Source organism: Ochlerotatus camptorhynchus, unplaced genomic scaffold (genome assembly GCF_037179485.1).
Source record: "Ochlerotatus camptorhynchus isolate MF236.1 unplaced genomic scaffold, CSIRO-AGI_Acam_v1.1 ptg000330l, whole genome shotgun sequence".
Taxonomy (NCBI): Eukaryota; Metazoa; Arthropoda; class Insecta; order Diptera; family Culicidae; genus Ochlerotatus; species Ochlerotatus camptorhynchus.
In genome coordinates this window covers 1,097,757-1,117,787 of record NW_027040818.1, presented here as the reverse complement: position 1 = coordinate 1,117,787, position 20,031 = coordinate 1,097,757, and the positions used below count along the sequence as shown (strand labels likewise).

At 41.3% G+C, this 20,031-nt stretch overlaps 1 protein-coding gene across 1 annotated transcript in view; it reads right to left on the bottom strand.

Annotated features, from left to right (window-relative positions):
- The window catches only part of LOC135708369 (nose resistant to fluoxetine protein 6-like), a 51,761-nt gene that overhangs the window by 7,423 nt on the left and 24,307 nt on the right, over positions 1-20,031 (bottom strand). Inside the window, exon 2 of the mRNA XM_065230450.1 lies at positions 5,109-5,257. Within this exon, the coding sequence (XP_065086522.1) occupies positions 5,109-5,257 (149 nt within the window). The remainder of the gene's footprint in view (positions 1-5,108; positions 5,258-20,031) is intronic.

Genomic DNA, 20,031 nt, shown 5'->3' with positions numbered 1-20,031 from the left:
AATCATAATTTTCATCAAGCCTGCATGAAATCCTTCCAATATAACATTCGAATAGAAGAAGAAAACGTTTTTACGATCAGATTGATGGGCATCTTTGACTTTTCCAGGTGAAGTTTCATAAGATATATTCATTTCATTTCACGGCTCAATCAATGCTGCATCGTAAATATGATGGTAAACAGAAGTAAATTGCTCAATTTCTCAAAATAAAGATGATTTTTCATCTTGTTATCACTCTGAAGACCATCTAGCACCATTTTATAGCATGGTGCGTGTTGAGTAAATCAAGTTCCGGTGCGTTTTCCGTCGAAAATTGTGAGTATCAATGGTATCAATATGTTTGCTTAAAAAAGGCCAAAATGAACATTTATTGAATATAGGCGTCCTATACAACCAATTCAAGAGCAAATTTTCATTACGTCGAATGTAACAAAGGTAAACAAAGTCGAGCTATCAGTGTCAATCGATTCTCCTGCTATTACACTATATACTGTCCGAATATAGGATCAAATCCCATTTTTAAATTTATTTGCCAGCCAAATTGCTTTTTGACGTAATCACCTTCCGATCAAAATAGTTTTCGATGTTACTTAAGTCACCCAATTTCTATGGAGATGCCGTTTGATTTATGTAACAGCGCTGAGAAACCCGTAAAAAGTGTACGTTCGTCGTTTCGCTTTCTCATTATTAAAGTGAATAAATCGAACTGTTTGTTGCTAAGATGATTTCGGTGGTCCTAAAATGATGAATGGGCTGCACGTAAGGAGACGTAATTGATAATTCTCCCGAATATCCTGGTAAATACACTTTGACTTAAGTAACAATAGGGGCCCCCAAACGACGTATAATAACTTTTGACTCAAAAACCAGTATTTTTAGCATGAAAGCTAGCGATTTGCATTTGTATGATTAAAACCCTGCTAAATATGTTAAACATTGCTATCACTCTGAGATTATATGTGTTTACTTGGAAATAGGAATAACTTTTCGGTCATCAAAACAAAACTTTATTTTTCTCGGATTGGTGCGAATGTTACTTACGACATAATGAAAATTTGCTCTTGAATTCATGATACAACCTTTCCTAAGTAAATTCAGTCAATTTCCACTTTCATCTTAGTGAAAATCGCACATATTTACCATTTTCTGAAAAATGCAGCTGCGCAGGAGGTAACCTCTCCCTGTGAGTGCAAACTTGTTATGCATAATTTGCCATGAAAACATCTCCGATCCATATCGAAATAATAACAAATAGTTTTCAAACACGTTTTCTTACCCGATTCAAGCAAAAGTTTCCACGGAAAATTATTAGTTTTTCTTTATGGACCGATTTGCCCCACAAAGCGTCTGTTTTACTTGGAAAATTTGGAAACTATCCTCCTTCTAGTAGTTCTCACTTCGAAATGTAGGTGGCGAAAGCTTGGAAAAGTTTCACTGCAAGACGCCAATTAATCATGTTTTGTTGTTTTTGACATCATCCACATCCAGAGGGCCAGTCACTTCGAATGTATGGGAATGGTAGGAAACCATTTGGAAATGCATAAGAATTTTCAGTTTTTATTCATTATCATCTTAATGGGCAGTTTTAGATACACAAAAATTGCACGAGTACATTACTATGGTGATAAGGTAAACACTCGTTTATTTGTTTCCTTCTGTGAAAGCATTTTTAGTCACAAATCGTGGATTTTCTGATATTCTCCATACTGCAAAAATGATTTTCCTACCACTGAAGGGGCGACATCTCTCGGATCTTCAGTATAGCTACTACTCAAATCATATAATTAATTAATCATGTTTTGTTGTTTTTGACATCATCCACATCCAGAGGGCCAGTCACTTCGAATGTATGGGAATGGTAGGAAACCATTTGGAAATGCATGAGAATTTTTAGATTTTATTCATTATCGTCTTTATGGGCAGTTTAAGATGCACAAAAATTGCACGAGTACATTACTATCATAGAGGTAACTCTAAAGGCCGGCGCACAATAGATACGTTTTCGGGTTTTTTGACAGTTAGCCCATGCATTATCTGTCAAAAAATCCGAAAACGTATCTATTGTGTGCCGGCCTTAAGACTAGAAGGTCCCGCAGAAACGTGCTCAACTTTTTGGCACAGCTCTGGTACTCTCTTCGGTCCCAAGCTAAATGATTCACCCCTCGAAACATAGGAAAAACCAATAACCCCTCATTTTATCTGTCAAACTTTCATAGCGAATCAAAACAAACATTGCGTAGTACTAGAATTTCGACTAGAATAGGGTACGTTAATCGTTTGCTTGGGACCAATAGGCTACTAAAGTGGTGAGCCAATTTAAAATCGTTAGTTTCGTATTGATTGTTGTTACCACAAACGAAGTGACAGACGGAGCGGCTCGAAAACTTTGGTGACTAACCTGCTATTGCAATTTTTCAGTGTACCACATGGCAACACCACTACTACTGGATTGTACCACATGGCAACACTACTATTGGATTGAACTAGCATTTTCACCAAATGTACTAGAATATTTTGGTTCTATCTCTTTCACTCTACTCAAAACTGAAATGCATAAAAAAATGACAAAATGATACGCACTCTTTGCACACTGTCAAAGAATCATTCACAGCAAAAAAAGTTGTTGAATATTACATCGAAACTGCTGCAACCAGGTCAATCCATCAGTTGTGTAATATCACATTGTACGATGTACATCGATTTTGCGAACAAAATTACATCCATTGATGTAATATTGTATCTGCTTTTTGCTATTGGCAAATCAAAGTTGGCACTCGTGGAGAATAGAAGAACTATGAGAGTGATGATGGTTTCAAAATTTTACATGGTGAGGTATACGAGTGCAATCTTAAAATGCTTTTATTTTGAAAATGGAGCATTTTATTTAAATCTGGTTAATGCTACGCTAGTAGAAAACTTAAGGACTACTTAATAGACATATAATATAGAAATAATAATATCTTTTCAGATTTTTATGTGTACACATAGATTTCAACTTTTCTACAACTGTAGCAGCAACCAGATTTAAATAAAATGCTCCATTTGCAAAATAAAAGCATTTTAAGATTGCACTCGTATACCTCCACGTGGAAAATTTTGAAACCATCATCACTCTCATAGTTCTTCTATTCTCCACGAGTGCCAACTTTGATTTACCAATTACATCGTTATTTCATACATCAGCTTGAATTACGTTGATCGATATTACATTTTTTTTTGCTGTGTTGTACACAAAATCAACTTTGTTCAAATCAAAACAAAAAAACTAACCCATCTGGTGGATAATGGCACAAGCTACCAAGAAAATTCTATTACAGTGAACCACATTATTTTAATGGATTTCTTCGCCAGTAAGTCGTCTGTCACTTCGTTTGTGGTTGTTACTATGGTGATAAGGTAAACACTTGTTTATTTGTTTCCTTCTGTGAAAGCATGTTTAGTCACAAATCGTGGATTTTCTGATATTCTCCATACTGCAAAAATGATTTTCCTACCACTGAAGGGGCGACATCTCTCGGATCTTCAGTATAGCTACTACTCAAATCATATAATTAATTGAGATTTTCACGTCCGGTTGTATTGGTGCGATATGTGAGAGCGTGTTAGTGAATATCCGAGGAAAATACATAACAAATCGATGTCAAACTAATTTTGACAGGTCTACTTTCATACGTTTTTTAGGTTAGCCAGAGGAAAATAATAAACAACTGTACACGGCGTTGCTTCCGCTAGTGTGCGTGCGTTAAACGTCACTAATCTCTATAAGAAATGCTCCTCGTGTTTTTTAGCGAAATTCACATCAAAGGTTGATGAATTGCGTAGGAAATCAGTTTGACACGGCATTTGTGATCAGCATACACCTTCCGGTCGTATGAAGCAGCTCAAAAACTGTCCAAATCCACCCATCATTTTTGTTTGTTTTGAATTTCTGTATGGCAAAATAGTGAGCTTTTCGTGAACATTAACGGTAAAGAATTCATCAACACTGGAAGACCGTGAGCTCCTGATATTTCCCGCCTAGCCCCAGGTATCACTCAGTCACGTTACTACACTGGTCTAAGTGTAAGAAATTTTCACTATCTCCTTCTATTGGGTGCCTTCACGCAATTCTGAGTTTGCCCAGTGACTGGATAGATCACACATGTGTGTAGTATGGAGTTTTAATAAATAAGTAAACTAGATCTGTAGTGATGAGTAGAATCTACCCAGATTCTGAGTAAACAATTGTTATGGAAATTTTTCAAAAGTTCAATATAGCGAACGGTGAAGCTGTACAGGTGCACAATGACTTTATTTCTATTTTGCAAAGTATAAACTGTCGAAAAAGGTGCACATACTAAATTTCCTAAATATTGTTCGATACTTTTTGTGCTGGATTTGGTCTGAAAAATATTATTTTTACTAAAGGCTTTGTAAAAAAAATATTGTTTTGCCAATTTTTCGCAAACAAAACTGATGTATTTCCGTAATTTATAGACATTTACCTGCAATTCCGGAGTACTGGAAACATTGTGACGAATGTATTGTAAACATAATCTTTTACAAAAACAAAAAAAAAAAACAGTAACGTACCAAATGTTTGTAAAAAACACTGAACAGATTTGAAACTTCATTGTAAAACTCAGGTGTTCTGTGCAGCATTCCTGGCATTCCTCTACATTATTTGTTTATCCTTGACAGATATGCGTTTTTCTTCTACAATGTGCAGACTTATTCAGTGTATTGTACTAGTACTCGAGTATGAGTACAAGCCACTGACGATGTCTGCACATTGTAGACAAAATATGCAAATAAGGTAGAGGAATTAAGTGGAAATTACTAATCCCTCTCTCTTTCTTTATAGTCATTACTTGCCCGACGTACAAAAAACCAGCTCTTCTGATTCGAGGATAGCCAATACATTATTGCCAATAATTGAACCACCGGTAGGAGTGCTCTTCGGGAGATTTCTCTACCACGATTGACACAATTAGATTGATAAATTCCGATTTCTCCGCAGTTTCTGGTTTTGGGAAATTCCACCCATTATTGCAACGATATCAACCATTCCTACCGTCTTCCAGTGTATCTATCCACCAACAAGTTGCCGCATGCCCGTGTCTAATTACCTGAATAAATCTCCACAGCTCGGAGTGGTTATCCGGTTTGATGACCGATCGAGCGACGCAGTATACGGGGTCTGGGGTTTCGAACGAATCGAAGCATTCATCGTAGTCATCGTACGCGTATATCCGAGGCATTCGGTAGTACTGATCCACTAGAACGAAATGGAAATGCAACAAAAGAACATTCAAATTAACCACATCAAACTATAAATGACTTGAAAACCACTACAAAAATTTACGATCGACAACAGTCAACACCTGAAGCATCAATCATCTCTTCGCTTAATGGACTTGCACTGCGCTTCTCCAACACGAATAGCATGCAGTGGTCAAGTCAGCTGAAGATTATTACCATAGAGGTAACTTTAAGACTAGGAGGTCCCGAAGAAACGAGCTCAACTTTTTGGCTCAGCTCTGGTATTCTCTTCGGTCCCAAGCTAATCGATGCACCCCTCGAAACATAGGAAAATCCACGATTTTATTACTGTCATATCGCAAAAAAAGATTTTTTTTTTAAGTTTTATTATGGAGATCAATGACGCAGCATATTTTTAATCAACGTTAGATGCCCCTTTCCGCCTAAAGCCCTACAGTAAAAGTATGGACGTCTGTCAAAAGTTGTTCCAATCGAACCGTCACAATGCACCACTTTACTCGATTGGAACAGCTTTGTTCAGTTTTGTGGTGACAGTCGTCCATACTTTTACTAGAGGGCTTAATTTCCTCCTCGTTGCCTATGTTGTGTTGTTGTTGAGAAAGAGTGTGCGAATACGGGATGCGAAAGATCGGGGTAAGTGAAATGACCACGGATGGTAGAAGAGATGCAAACCAGTTTTCAAAGGAATGCAATCAGGTTGTCTTCAGCTGGCTGTTGGAACCATCTAGGCGTGCACCTAGTAATGCAAGTTCTGCAAGTAGGACAAAGTGTCATTTAGTTCTTTCTCTCTTGTATCTTGGCTAGGGATGATGCTGCAGCTCACTTCCTTATATGCGATTGTGCAGAAGGTGCCATGATTAGCGGCAGTTATAAACCGCTATAATGTGGAAAGTTGGCGATTTCCGAAGCAATAAGATCTCGGGAGGTTTGTTGGAGGTCTCCAGGTGAATATAGCTTATTCTTGCTAATTACCGTAATAAGAAACAGCAAATGTGTGACTCTTGCAATGGTTTTTACCCAGGAGATCTTTTGTTTGGAGGTGCGTGAAATTATCATAAATCACACGGGTCTCAAGAAAGATGATAATCTGATCTGACCCTTAAGTGACAACATGATTCATATCTTCTGCAGTAGATGCACTTTGCAGCATGGTGGCAAATACTTATTTCAGACAAAAAAAATGTTTTTTGGAATTATGAAATCATTAGATGCTACGTGGTGCGGAATCACTCGGAATGGTTGTCAAAAAACGCCAACTGGTAAATCCTACGATCAGTTCCAATCGCTCTGGAAAAAAGGTGCCAATTGTTGAGCGTGATGGACAACAGAGTGGACAGGCGGACACTTCAGGCACCCAACAGGCAACGGAATACCGGGCGGAATCCGGACAATGCGTTTCGTGATATAACAAGAAAAACTTTCACACGCGGGACCGTATACGATTAGACACGTCTTTATTCATTCGTTTCGGTTACAGACTGATTGGTATGAGAATGATGTTCTGCTTTCGCTCTGTTCCTCTCCAGTTACCAGAGATGCGGTGCAGTGACGGCGTTGGGATAAACGTCGCCCCCACTGTATAGCTGACACTCCTCCTCGACGTCACGGAGCCGATGCCACCCGGTCATGGGCACTGACCAACCCCATTGCTTCGACGAATCGTTGCTGCTTCATTGCACCTAGCGGTTTGGTTAGAATGTCCGCGACCATCTCCTCCGTCGGACAATATCGGAGAGTGACCACACCTTTATCGACCAAGTCCTTGGTGTAGTGTACACGGGTATCGATGTGCTTGGATCTTCTAGACTTGCGGTCGGTCTCCACGAAAACGATGCAGCTACGATTATCCTCCATAACTGTAGTCGGCTCTGCTTGGTGTTCTCCCATCTCCTCCAACAGTTGCCTCAGCCAAACTAACTCACGGCACGCTTCAGACAGGGCCATATATTCGGCTTCCATGCTGGACAAAGAGACGCTCGTCTGTTTCCGACTCGCCCAGCAGATCGTAGCTTTTCCCAGCTGGAACAGGTAGCCGGAATTTGACTTCCGGTCAGAAGGGTCCCCGCTCCAATCCGCGTCGCAGTATCCGACGAGAACTAGCTGCTCACCATTCGTAGCAGACAGCTTCAACTTGCAGTCAGCCGTTTTCAGCAAGTATCGGACGACGCGCTTCAGTTCGACCCAGTCGGTCTCCGTTGGGCTGCTGATCTGCCTGCTCAAGATGGATACGCTTGCGGCTATATCCGGTCTGCTGTTCACTGCGATATAGAGTAGTGCGCCTACCAGACTGTGGTAGCGCTCGTTCGTATCTAGAGGCCGGCTGTTTACCCGGCTACGGTAGTATCCTGGGTCAAGCGGGATGCTCGAACCTCTCGCGTCTTGTAGGCCGAATCGTTGAGCGAGTGCACGGATGAATACGTTCTGGTCCAGGCTGAAATATCCATCTTGGTCCCGGGTCACTCGAACGCCCAGAAACTGATTAACTTCACCTAACAACGTCAATGAGATCTTCCTCTTCAACTGGTCCTCGATAATCCTAATCTCCTCCTGAACCGTACTCGCCACGATCATGTCGTCAACATATATCAATAGGTAGATGACGTTGCCATTGGACAACTCCTTGACGTAAAGGCATGGATCTGACACCGACTGTGTGAAACCGAGCTCTCTCAACATCGCACTGATTGTCTCATTCCACACACGTGCGGCCTGTTTCAGGCCGTAAAGGCTTCGCTGCAGTCGACACACGAATTTCTCCTTCCCAGGAACGACGAATCCCTTCGGCTGCATCATATACACCTCTTCCTTGAGCGTTCCGTGAAGATAAGCGCTCTTTACGTCGAGGTGATGAACGGACATCTTCCGATGCCCGGCGACCGCCAGGAGAGTCCTCAAAGTTGTCTGAGTTGCCACCGGAGCGAAAACGGCATCATAATCCACTCCGAATTTTTGCGAGAATCCTCTCGCTACTAGTCGAGCCTTGAATCGAGAGATGTTGCCGATGTTGTCATGCTTCTTCCGATACACCCACTTGCAGCTGATTGGAGTACGACCGGCTGGCAGTTCGACAAGCTTCCATGTTTGGTTTTCCATCAGCGACCGGTATTCTTCCGCCATAGCTTCCTTCCATAATCCTTGCTCGGCGCCCGACACTGCTTCTTCGTAGGTCGCTGGCTCCTCCTGCGCCTGCATCGCAACGCAGACGACGTAGTCTTCCAAACGCTTTGGCAAGACACCCCGGGTGCTCCGCTTCTGCCTTTGTTGGGTCGCTTCCGTTTGGTCGGGCTGTGCCTGTTCATCATCCCCGGAGAAGTATTCCTCATCATCATCTTCCGGATCCCTTGGCGATTCTGGATTTAGTGCTTCAACTTGCTTCTGCGATTGGCTGCTCGAGGCCTCCACCTCTACAAGATCCTCTTCGGTTGGAGGCAAACCATCCGACACTGGTTTCTCCTCCTGAAGCTCCACAAAACGAGCATCGCGACTAATGGTGATTCCGTTTGTATCCGTATCGAGGAATCTATAGGCCTTCCTGTCACTGCAGTAACCCACGAACAGTAACTTCTTAGCCTTGCTATCTAACTTCGACCGTTTAACCTCTGGGATGTGAACAAATGCAGGGCAACCGAACACTTTCAGGTGCGACAGTGATGGTTTCCTGCCGAACCACCTTTCATAAGGCGTCGTATCGACAGCGCGGGATGGCAACCTATTCTGCAAGTAGGCAGCAGTGGCCACCGCCTCCCCCCAGTACTTTTTGTCAAGATCTGCATCAAGAAGCATACAGGTGGCCATTTCTTGTAGGGAGCGATTCTTACGCTCCGCCACTCCATTCTGCTGGGGAGAGTAGGCCGCGGTGTACTGCGCTTGAATGCCCTCTAGCTCATAATACCGTTTCAGCTCGTGTCCGGTATACTCACCCCCGCCATCTGATCTAATAACACATGGAGCCCGACCAAACATGTTCTTGACGTGCGCGACAAATCTCTTAATGCAATCAGTTACATCGCTCTTCCGCTTCAGCAGACACACGACAGTGTATCTACTAAAATCATCAATGATTGTCATTAAATAGCGGGCACCCCCGGGCGTGACGTTTACCATCGGTCCACACACATCAGTGTGAATGACGTCGAGAACACGTTGGGTACGATTAACCGCGATTTTGGGAAATGGAATTCTACATGATTTACCTTCTAGGCAAGGTTGACAAACCTGCCGGATCCCGCAATCCTGAACCTTGAAGTTTTCAGATAGCTCCTTCCTCCGGATCTCATCCAACGCCGCTGGATCCCGATGACCTAGCCGACGGTGCCAGGTATGCTGGCAATTCTGCAGGTGCCGAGCCTCCTTGCCCAGCCGAGCTTCCTCTGCAATCTTCAACGCGAACAGACTGCCGCGGGGCTCCGCCACAGCCACCACTTTGCCTCCCGCGGACAAAATTTCACACCGCGAACCACAGAATTCCACTTTCAGTCCATTTTTCACGAGTTTTCTCACCGATATGAGTCCACTGTCCAATGAGGGCACGTATAGGACGTCTTTGAACGGAATATCCACCAAACGGTTGTCTCCATTCACACACTTTACTGTGCCATTTCCGAGTCCACCGGACATCGTCTCTGACCCGTCGGCCAAGAACACTTTCACTCGCACACTCGTGTCCAGTTCATTGAAGAATGACCGATCGTTCGTCATGTGGCTGGAACACCCACTATCAACGATCCAAGGTCCACTGCACTTGGTTCCAGCCACAAAACATATCGCCGACTCACTTTCTTCAGCCTGTTTGGCCCTCGCACCACCGGACTTAGCTTTCGAATCACGCTTCACATCACTACCGCCCGGGCCACCTTTTGGCTGCTGTGGACAATTTCGCTGAAAATGTCCCGATTTACCGCACCGATAGCACACTTTCTCATTTTTCTTCTTGCTGTGCATCTTCATCGCCGATTCACCGGAGCTCCCCGACCGTTCGCATCGACGCTGATGCTCGTCGATCAGTTTTTGCTTAACCAGCTCCATAGTCTGGTCGGCGTCCGGTCTCCCTTCGAGGGCGGTGACCAAACTGCCATAGGACTCCGGTAGGCTACGGTAGATCATGGCGATTTTAAGCGGCATCTCCATCTCCTGGCCGGCGCACGCCAGCTTATCGAACAGCTCTTCAAGTTCATACAGGTGCTTCTCAATATTGTCCCCTTCGTTCATATTTAAACTGCAGATACGACGAAGCAAGGACACACGTGACGTCATCGACGTCTTTTCGTGGAATTCTTTTAACTTGTTCCACGCGCCCACTGCCGAATCAACACCACGCAATAAATTTAGCTGGCTGTCCTCAACGGCTAGGACAATCATCGCCATAGCTTTTTCATCACTGGTTGTCCACTCAGGTGTGACCGGCTCTGGCTTTTCGTCTTTAATAACACTCCAGAGTTCTTCGCGCTTCAAGTACATTTCCATGCGCATCTTCCACACAGGGAAATTTTGATTGTTCAGGCGAGCGAACAGGAATTTATCACCCATTTTCTTCTCCGACCGACACACGCGACGAGAATGAAAAAACGTCAGGCCCTTTCCACCTGTTACGCTAGGAAAACAAAAAATCTTCCCGCCTTCGGAACACACCAACGACTACGCCAAAGGAAAAAACGCGCACCACCAGAGTCAGAGTCAGCTCAGCACCAAATTGCACACGCACACTACTACAGTCGTGCGCCCCGCAGCTTGAACAAAATGCTGCCACCGAAAGAACTGTACCGAGCCACCGAAACCACGCCGAAACTTTTCGTGCACTAATGTCTTCCGCAAAGCACTTTTCGTCCCACAAAATACTTTTCCTTTTTCACTATCTCTGGGCCCATAACCTGATGGACAACAGAGTGGACAGGCGGACACTTCAGGCACCCAACAGGCAACGGAATACCGGGCGGAATCCGGACAATGCGTTTCGTGATATAACAAGAAAAACTTTCACACGCGGGACCGTATACGATTAGACACGTCTTTATTCATTCGTTTCGGTTACAGACTGATTGGTATGAGAATGATGTTCTGCTTTCGCTCTGTTCCTCTCCAGTTACCAGAGATGCGGTGCAGTGACGGCGTTGGGATAAACGTCGCCCCCACTGTATAGCTGACAGAGCGGTGTTGAGAGGATGCAAAAAAAAGCAAGGAAATGAATATTTTTATCACAGACAAACAGACATAACACTCGCAAGTTGTTCATCGAACAAGCATTCAACGGACAATCGTAGTTGGTAGTATTTACCACCACCTGTGGCGCGCATAGTCAATTCCCTTGCGTTTGACGTTTACACACTACCGCCATCTGTTCAGTGTAGTGCCCACCACAGTGTACTCAACAGATGGCGGTAATGTTTTAGCGACGATGTTTTACAATGAGAAATACTCAATGTGTTATGTCTGTTTGTCTGTGTTTTTATAGTAACATATCTTGAAAGCTGAAAGTGATCATAAAATCTCACTCGTTCGATTCGTACCGTCATCAAGAATTGCCCCGTTCTCTTTTTCAACTTCTTGGGTAGAGAACTGCTTCGGCCTAATCTCCCATGTTGGGCATATCGAGCAGAAAACATGAAATAAATCCATGATTTTGGCGTTAACAAGTGAATTATGGTTTTGGTACTATATTTTAGTTCAAAAGCTACCGAACGAAGCCAATAAGAACGCGTGATATGAATCACAATGGTCCCAAAGTCGTATTTAGGAAGACAACAATATTTGCGCCCAAACCACCACTTTTAGGTATATGGCGTCTTCGGGTTTCTTATACCCCGTTCACATTACAGCGTATATCACGTGATATACGCTGTCTTGCAATGAGCACTCATACATCTAGTTTTCACTGGAAATCCTATGTATGAGTGCTCATTGCAAGACAGCCTATATTACGTGATATACGCTGTAATGTGAACGGGGTATTAATTGTTTTTGACCTTTATATGTTAGTGAAATTAGGGTGGTTCATAAAATTGGTGAATTGGAAATACAAACTTTTTTATTATTATTTGAGATAGACCAATTCAATGCTGTTAAAAAATGTAGAACAATCAATTAGAAACAACTTTGCTCAATACACCAAACTTCTATCTCTTATGGTACATGAATTATGATTTTTTTTTAACAAGCAGGATACAAGCCCCTAAATATATAGTTTTATTTAAATAGGGGAATTTACGTATTCTCGGCAACCTAAGCAGCGAACTTCTTTCTATAGCCTTTTTCTCTATGGAACGCACACATATGCAGTATTGGTTTGTTTACAATCTTTTGCTGCCAGCTGCTCTAACAATTTCAGTCGAAAGAATTGTCAAAAACTGTTTTGAAACGCTTTTACAAAGCTCCAATCTTCTCTAGTGAGAGCGAGTATTGTTGGCAACCAGTTTTTCTTCGGCAACCGTTCCATTTGAACTGCATGTAAATCTGCTGTTCTATTATCGGCAACTCGAAATCAGCTACAATTTGTAGTGCGTGTGTTTCATTTCAAGAAAACCTTGCTAGATTGCTTTTTCTCAGTGGTAAAAATATAGTCAAATTGAAGCTGAAAGCATAAAGAATCGTTTGCATGCATTCAGCGAAGTGTTTTCGTAAGAAAATCCAGTGAAAATAGTGTTTCAATTTGGGTTGCCGAAAATAGTCTGTCATGTCGAAGCCGTCATTTCCCCTATCTGTTCATACGTTCATTTCTCGTAAAAAAGTTTTTCTAGGCGCTATTAGAACTTTTTCTGGCGAATATTTTTGCTCTTGCAACCAGGTTGTTATTGAAAGTTAAATGAGATTTTCCTCGAAAAAATGTCTCTTTTCAATTGTTAATATCTCTAAATTGAGCAGACCGATTTTCAAACTGGGCCACCCTAACCTGCTTGTTTAAAAAAATCATAACTCATGAACCATAAGAGATAGAAATATTGCGTCTTAACCAGAGGTGGCAACAGTACATTTTTTGCAAGACCATCGTCCAGAGCAAAACAAAACAGCCAGCACACGGGCGGCCGTGTGTTTCTACATTACAAGCAAACGGCGGAGATATAGAGTAGGAAAAATGTCAAATATCAAGTAATTTGTTCCCATAATGAGGGGTTTCCGTTTTTTCGTGTCTCTGCTGTTTACGTGTTACCGTCGGATGACTTAATGCTTGTGGAAAGTTGGAGTTGAAAAATCACTTGTAGAGACTCGTAGTGAATCAGCCAAAATGAAGTGTCAGGTGAAATACTGCGGCCGGAACAGCAGGAATTATCCTGGATTGGGTGTTTTGCGCTTTCTTACTGATTATATCACAAGATCCCAATGGATTAAGTTCTGTCGGATGGATTCCGGAACCGGCGAAATTAAACCAAGCTCGCGAGTCTGTAGCGTAAGTGTTGGCGGTACAAGTGTTTTGCATTTTATCAATGTTGCTATGATCTTTTTTAATTATTTGCAGGCCCATCTCTTAGAGGACTGCTTCCGCGTCGATAAAAATGGGAAGAAAACGAAAATAAAGATGCCGTTCCGTCGATTGAAGCTTTCTTGCTACCTCCTGAAGACGAACCGGAAGAGAGCGATCGGTTTTTGGACTTTTATAAATCCCGTCCCCTCTACTCTTCGCCGGCTCTTCTGGATCATAACTACGCGAACTTTGCTGCTGTGGTGCCTGAATGGGTTGCTATTGGAGATGAAAAAGATGAACAGAACACTGAAGAGGATTCATACCCGGAAGTCGCCAGGAACGATCTAGATTTGGAGGAAAAGTTCGAACCACAAAGTGAACCGGTCTGTGGTACAGCGTGTAACGAAGAAACTCATTCGGGCTCAAGGATTAGAGCTAGTGAGAATTAAAAACACTTTATACAAAGACTTGCAGATGTAAAAACAGTAGAACTAGCAACCAGCGAAAATAACAACAAAAGCTACTTAAAAACTGGCCTCATTGCAAATCATGCAAATTTCACATGAACGCTTGATAATGTTTGTTTTGATATCGTAGAAAAAAATGTTCGCTTCAACGTCATCAGGCAACCGTTTTTTTTTTTAATCGAAAAAATCATCCAACGCGTTGTAAATCAGTGGAAATGAACTGTTTTTATAAATATTGTGGAAATAACTCCCGAAGTGGAATGCGTTTCGTGGCGTTTTTTCGTTTTACTCGCAGGGAATCAGAGCGCAAAAAGTGGCTATCGTTTTGTGAGCTTCCGGAGGATTTAAAAATTTTGGGAAGCAATCGTTTGTGCAGTGTTAGTATTTAGACAAAATAGTGAAAAGAGTTATTATCTCATTAAATTATACAATTTTAGTTGCATTTTGCCGAATGTGAGCTGTACATGGATTCCAGCGGTAAGGTGCGAAAAATCAAAAGTGCTGTTCCTGTTTACAAGACGGTAGCCCAACTGAGTCAGCGAAAACGTAAAAAGAACGATTTCAGCGATGGCGGTGATGAATCCGTGACGATGTTGCTGTCCACAGAGAAAAAACCCAAAAAATCGGACGAATACGAGGGTGAAAATGTATGAACAAAAATACGGTTTCCGATCAGTTTGCTGTGTTTACCCAGTTCAAGGATTATACAGGCAACGCTTTAAATTACGTCAATGTTGAAACGTATAACTTGTTTTTGGAGCTGGAAGATATATTTAAACGTAATATTTCAGTATTCCGATTGCTGAATGAGAATCTAGAGTTGAAATATTATAACCTGATGATGAAAGTAGTATCAGCACCACACTTGCCAGAATGTCACAAGATGAAAGAAAAAATCATCAGACGATATATTCAATTCCGCTTACGAGTAAGCCGGCAAATTTTTACTCGAGACAAACGACATGACAGCAAATCTATGGCCATATGAATGACAATATTTAAAATATACACAATTGATTGAAGTTTCACTAGATTTTAACGCTTAATGAAAGAAAGATTGAATTAAAATCGGCATGGAACAACAAAAACATGTTTGCAGCATTTTTCTTTATTTTCCATTTTAAGTTACCTATTCGAAAATGTTAAATCTGGATAACAATGCTTCCCCCTTACCGAACCATCGAATCTTACATGTTCGTTTGGCTGCACTTTTTGACAGCTCGTTTGGCTGCATAAAACAAGTCTTTGTATAAAGTGTTTTTAGTGAGAATGAAAATTCATTCAAGTTGCTCAGGTATAATAATAAACGCGTAGGTAATATCATGTACCGGAATGATGTGGGAATCCCAAAGCCAGAGTATGATGTTTTGACCACGTCTGAGCACATTAACAAACAATCCCATAAAGATGGTCGGATATAGACATTTGAATACCCGAACCAAACCCGTAACCAATTCATAAAAATTTCAAGAACCCGAACCCGACCTGACCCCTGTAATGAATGGAATTAATTTAATTACGGCTGCTTCCTGTGCCGGAGTTGAAGTTTTTGCGTGCCTCCGTACCCAAATATACCCCTTACCCGATCCGAACTCAAAAATATTTTCTTCGTATACTCGTACCCGACACGAACCCGAAAATTTAGAGTAACCGTACCTGAATATCTCTACAACCCCCACCATTTTGAGAAAACTATCAAATTTACGATATAACATGCTTGATACACTACAATTTAGCTAAATTACATACCGATTCCTGAACTGAAGAAACGAAAATTTTGCAGTGCAAATTGTTTTCAAGCAAGAAAATATTTTGTATTCGATATCAATACTTCCCATTGATTGATGTTTTGTACTGCTGGCTCCCACTGACAGTTTGTGACAGCTCATTTCTGGCTTCACTTGACATTCACATTTTCCGAGTCTGTTCCTCCCTCCCAGGTTGGTATTATAGATACTCTAGATTCCATAGATAAGCGGAGACACAAAAAGTTGTTTTGGCAACCATGAAAAATAAATGATCTTACTGGCATCCGTGAAAAAAGTTCATGCCATCATACAGCTCTTCGTTGTGCAGTTTTGTTTTGTGTCGTGCGTAAAAGTTCAAAATGAAGTGCAAAGCAAATCTTTGCAACAATGTATCGAGGAATGGGTTGCTTTATCTTTCCTTCTTCCGTTGTCCGCAAAATAAATCGGAATGTGGAGTGTGGAAAGCGTTTTGTGCTCATAATATTACAATACTTCTCCCTCAAACAACACCATGATGACGTCATGCTCGTTTGGCTACACTAAGTGACAGTTCGTTTGGCTGCATTATACTTTTCCTCCGCATATCTATGGAATCTATAGTATCTATAGTTAGTATTCATTCTTATCTTATAATTCCATGCAATAAACTTCAAATAAATGCTATAATTAGTCAGAAATCAGCAAAATTATACATTACATAAATTTATGTCGCGCGGTCTTGTCTGCTTCATTGTGCGGAAATGTTCTGTCGCCTGCAGAAAACAGTTTAGAAATGTGATGACATTTTTCCGCTTGCCAGTTTGTGTTTGTGTGTCTTCACTATGGTCATTGCACAAAGTATCTTTTTTTTTCCCTTTGGTTTGTTTTTTCCGTCGATCTTGTTTTCCGTGCTGAGCACCAATGCTACCGACGCCAGGGAGGCAGCTACCACGCCTGGATCCTACCTATCGATCCTTCAACTCATGAACCGGGGACCAACGGCTTTACTTCCCTTCCGAAGGAAGGCGTGATCAGAGATGTTATGCCTCAGAACATCCCGGCGGCGCCGACTGGGATTGAACCCAGGCCTGCTGGGGTGAGAGGTAATCACGCTTACCACTACACCACCGGCACCGTTATTGCACAAAGTATTAAATGTTAAAGAAAAAACGTTAAACTCCAGTATTCGTGCCACCACTGGTCTTAACTACAGAATCCCATAAACAACTGTTATTATGTCCCTTACTTTTTCCCTCCACTGAAAAATCCCGTTCATGAACCGATTTACCGACATTGGAAAGGCTGACAGCCAACACTTCTTAGGATTGTTTGAAGTGTTACGAACTTTGGCAAGTTGAAACCTCGTATTCAAGCTTTGACTGTACACACTAAGTTTTTATCACCGAATCTCGGCAAAACAATTGCCGAGATGGGCACCACTGAGTGCTCGGCAACCATCTCGGCAAACAGCAAATTTGACGGGGATACCGGCAATTATAAAAATTCACGGTTGTCAATTTTTGCCGAAAATCTCAGTAAACAAAATTACTGATTGCTCGGCAAAAGCATCCCTACTGTATTAAAAAAATACTGAATATCGGCATTTGTTGTTTGTTTCGAGTTGAAGAAAAAGAAGAAAAATATATTAGGGGAAATGAATGTAATGTCGGCCTAAATGTCTCTAATGTGGGCCCATACTTAAATTCAGCAATCGACTAACTTTTCAATAGCAACAAAAAATATCCATTGATACCGTCCTAATGACGCGTTCATCTATATAAAATTGATAAATAGCAGATTTTTAGCGATGGGCTCAATCTTAGATCCATAGGCCAACATTAGACCCATTTCCCCTATCATGTGAAAAATAGTTGCAAAATAAGAAACACTGCAATGGGATTATCATTCTGTATCACAAAACCATACATCACTGGAAGTTATTTGGGATTTACATTTGAGGAACAAGCAGGGAATGCGTATTTCGGATATGAATGTGTGCATGGTGCTAAAACTCTTCGACATTGGCTGACGACAAAAAAAAATAGGTGATAGAAGACGGCCTACGGAAAATAATACTACTGTGTTACCTGACTTATAACGAATATACGTTTTATACGAGTACCCCGAATACAACGTATGACTCGTCTAATTTTGCATAGCATTTGCAATGTAAAATTAGACGAACTATACGTTGTATTCGGGGTTTTCGTATACAACGTATATTCGTTATAAGTCAGGTAATACAGTAGCGATACTAACAACAATTGTGTACTTACGAAAAAGATCGCATCTATATAAGAATGCATAATGTCTCCAATAGAAATCAGCAAATGAGCAGCATCATGCCGCTGATCGGTGTTCCAGTTATATGAAACGGCTGAGTTTCTGGTAGGGAACATAAGATTTGAAATTTAGCTTGTGCCGTTTGACGTGTAAACGATCAAATTTGAACGTTTACCAGTCAAACGACACAACCCAAATGTCAAATCATATGTTCCCTACCAAAAACTCAGCCAGATTGTGGCGGCCATAAGCGCTCGTAAAATGCTGGATAGAGTAGGACAACCGGTGGAAACTAACAATTTAAAATTTGATTTTGTAATTTTGAGATCAAACACAGATGAATAAAGGTCGATGATTAATTAAAATTTGATTTTGACTAGCCTATTGGTCCCAAGCAAATCGATTAACGTACCCCATTGTAGTCGAAATTCTAGTACTAAAAAATGTTTGTTTTGATTCGCTATGAAAGTTTGACAGATAAAATGAGGGGCTCGTGGATTTTCCTATGTTTCGAGCTTGTGACCGAAGAGAGTACCAGAGCTGAGCCAAAAAGTTGAGCACATTTCTTCGGGACCTTCTGGTCTTAGAGCTACCTCTATGGTAGGACTGCATATCGGAAAACACAAAATAACAGTGAAACGAACCATAGCAACACATAGTTTTTAAGTGAAATGAGTACTTGCAACCTTGCTTTGCAGCGGAACAACGCCCGTCAGAATCATTCTCCGCTGCCGTCAATAAAATAAAAACTAGAATTTATAATTTGTATCGTTGTGCATCGTGTAGTTAGTTAGACAGATTTTTTTTTTACAAATGCTTACACCTTTTCAATTACCCATCATCGTCGCCATATGGACGGACCCGGTGCACCGGTTCGTACAGCTTCATTACGAGCCGAGTAATAAGGCAATTAGTCAAATCGGGTGGGTATTCCTTCATAGCGATCACCAGTCACGTTTCGGGCAGTTTGAGTTTTGTTATTCTTTTCTGTTTGATTACACCGAACGAACGCGTGCTGTCGGATCGGATGTGCCGGATTGTGTCATGAGAATCTGTTGAAATCGAGTCAGACTGGCTCGTGCTAATCGGTGACTCTATCAAGTGAGGGGAGTGTCGTGCATAATCGACTACGCAGGGAATCTTATTTAGGTAATTCGGTAAATGGATGAAGCATGTTTTTGTTATCTAGCATAAATGCATAGTAGTAGGATGCTTAATTGTTTTCTTTGTAAGTTACAGCTTAACTAACATTGACTATATTTATGTGAGATCTTTGGTCAAAATGAAAATGGGTCCAATCTTTGTCTCAAGGGTGGGTTCTCTAAAATTGTATGAGAATCTATGTTATCTTATCCAGTAATGGATTTTTGCTCCATATTTGCATGAACTCAGTTCATAACTATAAATAATCTGCACTTGGTTTGGTTCTTTGCATATTTTTTAATGTCTATGCTATGACTGCCACACCGAAACACCGAATAGCTTCACAAAACTAACCGTCATCCTCAAACCATTAAGAGTTTGGTGTTATCTTTGTAAAATCGAGAAGTGGTATAACGTTTAATGTAACGACAGTCTTGTTTCGAAGTGAGCCATTCAACAAACATTTCGGAAAATTAAATGCAAATGATTTTTGACGTAGGACTACGTCTTTCTTTACACTATACTGGGGGTCAAATTAGGAAATCGAAAATGAGGCATGTAACGTTATGGATGAGCTGACACAATAGGTAAAATATCCCAAATAGTATCGTAAATCGTTCCCGCAATTCCGTTTCAATATCAAAGATAGCAATAATTTCTCGATACATCTTTTATCTATAGAATGAGCAAAGAAATTTTACCAAATATTCTGTTTATTTTTTTTTTAATATTTCATGCGTTTTGTGGACGCACATCA